This window comes from Ptychodera flava, chromosome 4 (genome assembly GCF_041260155.1).
Source record: "Ptychodera flava strain L36383 chromosome 4, AS_Pfla_20210202, whole genome shotgun sequence".
In the NCBI taxonomy this organism is placed as follows: domain Eukaryota; kingdom Metazoa; phylum Hemichordata; class Enteropneusta; family Ptychoderidae; genus Ptychodera; species Ptychodera flava.
In genome coordinates, this window is record NC_091931.1 from 45165233 (window position 1) to 45172057 (window position 6825).

General features: G+C 36.7%; 1 protein-coding gene across 2 annotated transcripts in view; it reads left to right on the top strand.

Annotated features, from left to right (window-relative positions):
* Nucleotides 1-3207, top strand: part of LOC139131939 (cyclin-dependent kinase-like 5) — a 58093-nt gene extending 54886 nt beyond the window's left edge. The window contains exons 16-19 of one of the 2 annotated variants that reach the window (XM_070698265.1): nt 635-670; nt 1295-1509; nt 2040-2204; nt 2669-3207. In XM_070698265.1, the coding sequence (XP_070554366.1) occupies nt 635-670; nt 1295-1509; nt 2040-2204; nt 2669-3046 (794 nt within the window). In that variant the 3' untranslated portion in view covers nt 3047-3207. The remainder of the gene's footprint in view (nt 1-634; nt 671-1294; nt 1510-2039; nt 2205-2668) is intronic. The other variant, XM_070698266.1, reaches the window with a different exon arrangement.
* Nucleotides 3208-6825: the final 3618 nt, after the last annotated feature.

Here is a 6825-nt window from a genome sequence, read left to right on the forward strand (position 1 = left end):
TAAGTGCCCAGCAGATGTGTTAAATCCTGTGTGCAATACACTAACAAATTCAAAGAATTAAAACTGTACAATACCATACCTGAGAAGTTCAAAACAATGCCCCCAAAACATGCATTTTTTTACTCCCAAAACTCTTGGTTGAAAAATCTAAAGATAGAAATATTAGTTTGTGCATTAACTACCTATCTTGGTAAAGGAACATTATTCTTCAAAGCTGACCAGATAGTCCTCATGAATTCTCAGAGGTTGTAGTTCACTAGAACGTTATCAGTTTCTTAATATACCCGATAATGAGCGATTCAGCCATTTTTAACAACACCTCACCCTTTACATATGCTTACTGAAGGCCCAATATCTTTTATTAAAGTAAGGGAATGAGACCTTAAGACAATGGCAAATGAATGACCTTGATATCAGTCACCTTCAATAAAAGTACATGTATTCAGGGTCAGATAACACTTACATATTCCTTTTCTTTCTGTTTCATTGGTGTGTGATTCTTTGCTATTTTAAAATGCATGCTGCACATCTTTAATTTGTTAAATTCCTGCATGTGTGTACATCACCCTATACTCACTGGGACAAGCTCTGTCATCTTCTAAAATAGTTGTAATATTCCCCCTCCCATTTCCAGATATGCATAGTACCCCAGCTCAAACACCTGCACCAGGTAAGAAACCAATCACAGAGGGTGTCTCATTCCATCTCTGCACTTTAGTAACACAGGCTATGGTTGGACAATAGTTTCCATAATCAGACTGTGTCCTCCGAGGCTTTCCTATGCTTTTCATAACATGGCATTACACATCTCCAGAGAAGTGATAATGTTTAGAAGTGTTTGGCTCTTCTCTGAATGAAATCATGAGTATGTGATGTAACAGTTGCATGTTTTTTCATGATCATCTGTGACTCCAGTGAAGAATGCGCGCAAGAAGAGAGAATGAATAACATAAAACGATCATTAAAATGCACTATTGTATCACATGCTGGCATGTTTGGAACGTCAAACGAAAGGATGTCCTTATGATGTGGTAGAGGGCGCTATAACAACAGTTTACAGCAAGACAGTTGATAGCTGAAAAAAAAAATAAAAAGACAGTTGATAGCTTTCATACCATGGTGTTATCATGTTTTCCATGTCCTCCTCAGCTCAACGAGATAACCACCAGATAATTAGAAGAATTCATTCACAAAGACAGACAGACCTTGTCATATTTAAACTTTGTGAAGGAGCAACTAGAAAGAAATCTATGGAACTTTGATACTGAAATGTGACTTTTTAAAATTTATTTAGATTTTACGATACAGAAAGAGTCTTCCAGCATCATTCATGGTAGTCATAGTAAATATAACACAACTATCAATACGTCAACATGGGGCAATACTCAGGACCAAAACACACCATGGAGACCCAACACTGAGATGAGAGAGAGGGATCCAGATATCAACAGCCAATGGAGGTTATCACAGGCTGCTAACAGAAAAAAGAAGAAAAAGAAAGCTCAATTGGTAAGTGGTCAAAAAGTGTTTTCATTCACCATGGGAGATTTTTGTGTTATTCACGGACACAGCAAACCATTATAGCAAGTATAGAGGTAAGAAGATGTGATTGAATGTTGGGGAGCACTCAGTGACTGTTTGCACATCTTTCACACTATTCTTGTCATGCAGAGAATGATGGAAATCCCCGAATACAGTAAAATCTATTGTCAACTAGACCAATTCATATTCAGTAAATGTACAATGTAACAATATTTATTTATTTATTTATTTTTTTATTTTATTCACAGCAGGAGTAACAGGTTTCAATTGCATGCATTGCAATCATAGCCAGTATTTCATTCTGTAATCTTTATAGCAAAATCTGTTTTATATTTTGTATTTGTTTACCATGTCAATAGTAGTGAAATACCCAGAATATTACAACATTTGAGGAATTCACCGTCAGTTCTTTTTAGGAAATCATTTTTCTGGTTTGACCAGTGAGCTCATTTGTGATGTCTTCTCTGACCGTAACTGTTTGAATATTTTTTGCACAGTTTTTGATGGGTCCGGATAGCAGTGATCGACTAGCCATGCAGAAGGCCGTGTATGGTGTCAGCCAAGCCAGGCATGCCAGAGATTGGGACAGAAACCTGGACTTCAGAGAACACAGGCAACCTAAACCACTACGCAAACTATCACAGACCCCTACCTCAGATAAGGTAACAGTTTTCATTCATGTGTCCAGGTTCTGAACTTAAGATCTGTCAACTCTGTTCTTCCTGTTAAGGTAGTATGCACCTCGACAATGAAAGACCTAAACTTTTGCTCAATCTTTCACCATTCTCTTTCAACATCAATAATAACAAACAGGGGTCACTGTGCAGTTTGGTATTAGAGAAACAAATTACCTAACATTTACTGATATTTGAAATTCAAAATGGCCACCTCCTAGTGTTAACTCCATGAAGAAAAATATATTTTTTGATTTTCAAAATACTAAGACTGTGAAAGTCTTCCTTACTCCAAGAGCTTCAAAATGAGATGAGAGAAGTATTATAAAAATTGAAAGTCCGAATATCTGTCCCCGTGGTGCGTTCTACCTTAAGATCCAACTTGGTTGTGCAAACAATGTTACATTGATTGAAAAATCAATAAGCCAATGTATGTGTTTGCTGTATTGTAGAGTATGTACATGGGAACTCCAGCTGGAGGAAGACTGCAGCCTTTGCAACCATCAACAAAACAACTTCCATCAATACCATCCCAATACAGCACCTCACAGTTCCACACATCAGTTCAAAGGAAAAACTCCAACGAACTTCAACAGCTAAATCAACAACATTCTAAAATGGATGTCGACCAGAGGACTGACATACGAGGCCCAATTCTGCCTTCTAGACCATCAACGCCATCGCATCTAGAGGATGTTTTGGCCACCGACCTGAAAATAGGTGACAGGGACGATAGTCGGATGCTGCCGAAAAATTTACAACCGATTGTAAAGAGTGCTAAGGGAAGTAGGTTGCCAAATTCCAATGGTATGAAAGAAACTGCAATCTAGTAATTCTTGTATCTCATTACACTTGATCTGCGTGGGCATGTCGTCAGCTGACCAACAAGTGTTTCCCACTTTGGTGTGAAGCCAACATCAAAGCAGTCTGTCAGGTCTGATGTCAAGGAGCTCTATCAAAGTCATACATTTTCGATAGATGAATATGATCTGATAAATATCTAAAATACTCGAAATTCATGTTATATGTGGCCACAAACTTCTGAAGCAGACTAAAAACTAGTTCCAACATTTACATTTACGTCACTAGGGGGTCACTTATCAGTGCTGTGATAACCTAAAAAAGGGTCAATTTGTGGGCGGGTAGTATTGCCGTATTATCTGATGTGGAGTCCAGACTCCAATGAAACTGGCTGAGATATGTCACCATGATATGAAATTTGAGATAAGGGAAACACTTGAAATGACTGTGTAGCTGATGCCAAGCACGTAACCCCATCAAAATATCTGTCAATTTATGAGAGCGCTACTACAAACAGTGGCAGAGTATTTTTAGATGTTTGTGATGGTGTCTTACAGTTAGCAAATATCAGTACACAGAAAAGAACAAAAACTGATTTTGAAAAGGTGTTTTGTATGCCGATATCAGTCAGCAATGAGATAAGTGTATCAAAACGTGATGTCCATTTTAGGAAAGAGTAGTGAGATGGAGAGGCATGTTTCAAATCACTGCTATGCAAACTAGCAGTTTTCTGGTGAGTTAACTAACTGTAGAGGGCGACATTTCCCATGACAAGCAATTGACGGCTGTGTTTATGCTATGGTTCCAAGGGAAAATACAGATTTACAACATAGGAATTTTTAAATTTTCAAGAATGCAAAAAGTATTGTACTTGGATATCCAAGTACATCTGTTCATTTCAGACCACAGTGCTGTGTTTGGTACTACAGTCTAGATTTCGGTGATTACATAGATTGCAAGGCAACACTAACAATACAGTGTTTCTTTTTTGCCTGAAAGGTTAATGCCATGGTTTTCAGACTTTATGCATTGTCCTATTTACTTTCAATGTTCTGGATATGTTGATTATTAAGTGATATATTTGTTTACAACTCAATTTTCTGTGCTTAACTACAACAAATTTATGTTGGATTGATGTAATGAAAACGGATTATTATACACAGTGCAGCGGGTCATTTTGAACCCTTTGCCTCTATCATTGCCAGGAAAGTTACTATCAAATTTTTTTTGCTTCAATTATCATACGGATGATAAGCAGATGAAAAAAATGTCTTTCTATTGTGTCACATGTGGGTGTAAAATAACTAGAAGTACTTTGATCACTAGAAATGCCATTACAATGTAGTATTTAGGTGGTCATGTCTCTTAGCAAAATTTGTGCTAAATCGTTATTTTTACGAAACAATTATTCCTGATTTTGGTCTTTGATATTAGTCTTGAGCAGAGGACTCTTCTTGTAAGTGATCATATCCTATATTGGTTTTGGTAAATTCAGCAGAAAGAGGCATTGATTCATGCAAAATTACTGTATTTAGTGGTAGACTGTTGCTATTTGTAAATTAAGTTTCCGTACAATGTAGACAGAGAGACTGCGAAAGCTGTCATTGTTAGTTGTAATGGTGACCACACTGAGCATGCTCAATTTTTTTTCATGTTGTAATTCCCTACAAACCGTTTTGTTATGTGCTTGCGTTTTAATGTTTGATGGAGAACACATTCAAGAGATTTACCTGTTCTGGTGATTTTGTTGATATGACCCTTCCTAAGTGTGCAGTGTGATCCAGTCGCAGTGATGTTTCCGATTCTTTCCCCAAAAAATGACTCCATCATTGAATACACACAATGAAAACAAAAAACTATGACAGATAATAACTTTTTATATTTTGTAAACAAAAACCAAACCAGGAATTCCAAGACTTAGCAGTGGATGTGTGAGTGGATAGTTACAAATCTCATGATGTTTATTCCAAGTTTTTTGCAAGAGCGGGTTGTTTTCTTGCCATGCAGAGAAGTTGGAAAAAGTTTCATATTCAAATATAGTATTTTTTCCATTCAGCATTTGTACATAGACCTCAGACATTAATTTCTTTATGAATCCATAACTAACTACTTACACAGGAACATTATTTATTTATTGATACCATGTTGATCTTAATATTTGTTAAAATTAAAGAGTATTACCTTTTGTAGAATTTCTTACAAATTTCAGGTGTAAATTCCATTTTTCCGTTCTTTCAAACAAAGTGTAAAATTTTTTTCCATCAATGACTGCTTTATCTGCTACTTAATCAGTTCTTTCTATTTACAAAAGTTGCTGTAAACTATTTTTCATGTTGGTTTTGCTTACTTGCTAATAGGATGATAGTTGTCAATGTCCCTAGGTTTTATATATTATATGTAGCATACTATGATAGCATTTTGCATGTGGAGTTAACCGGGCCAGGGACAGAGTACCTAACTAGCTAAAGAGGTCACTGAGAAATGACAAAGTGAGTAGCTATAGTCCACTTTGGACTGGACTTATTCATTATTGAAAGAAGTTCATAAATTAGCTCTCAAAGCCCTGAGTTTTGGTAAGTCTAGAACAGGTTATTCAAACACCTAGAGACCATTACAGCTTTTAACTGTTTTTCTCTTCAACCTAATTACTGTACAAGTGAAACCATGTTCTATTTTTCTATCAAAAGCAGTCATTTGATGGATGGTTCAGCCTTGAGAAAAGACAATCGCTCCTATTGACATCAACAACAACATAACAATAACCACACCAAACATTTGTGTTTCACTTTGACGATACCCAAACAGCATTATCTTGATGTGTCTGTACTCATCCAATCATTCATCGGTCTTTAGCTTTAAACTTTCAAAAAACCCCCAACAGTTGGAAACAGTTCAGTGAGATCTATCAGTCACTGTGTTGTACATTACATAATTAATTACATAGACACAGACCAGAAGTATCGCAGACATGGTTCAAGTCAGTGAATTTAACCTGTCTACCCACATAGATGGCTTCAAACACCCCACATTATGCCATAGATACCTTCAACTACCCTTCTTTACCCCGTAGGTGGCTTCAATCACCCGCATGACCTCGTAGATGTCTTCAACTGAAAATGGTTAGACCACAGTCCCTCCAGACCAGTGTGTGGAGTTACTGTGGTTAGACTATACCAAAGCATAGTTTTTGAAAGGATGTAAAAGTTGTTTGCAGGAGCTTGCATATTTTATTTTGAGTATAAACATTTCAGTGTTTGCTGAAGCTATTACAGCAATGTGCAGTGGCTCTGAAGTTTACATCCGATTAGAAAATCTCTGCGGATGTGCAGCATGCTCAGAATTCACAGCAACTTAGGGAGTCTGTTTGTATTATTCAGTAATAAAGGTAATTTTTGGCCACCCAGTTGGATAACAGCTTCCGACATGCTGCACATCAGCCCCAAGATTTTCATTATTTACAGCACCTTAAGGAGTCTGAAACTAAGGCAATTCTGATTGGCTGTTTGGAAATATTCAATAAGAACAACGAATTTCAGTCAACCAATTGGGTAAAGGCTTCTGAGACACTGCATATTAATTAGCCCATATAAGTAGCCTTACTTACAGTTTGTTTTACCCCAAAGTCACAGATTTCCATTTCAAATGTTCTACATTGCATTCAGTTCAAAACAAACGTTAAGATGGTAGGGTTTAAAATGACTTTTATAAATCACTAACTTGAACCACTTCTAAAGCATACCACAATCTACATCAATATCATGTGTAACCACAAACCAAAGATACAAGCTATACATGTCTCTGAATGTAT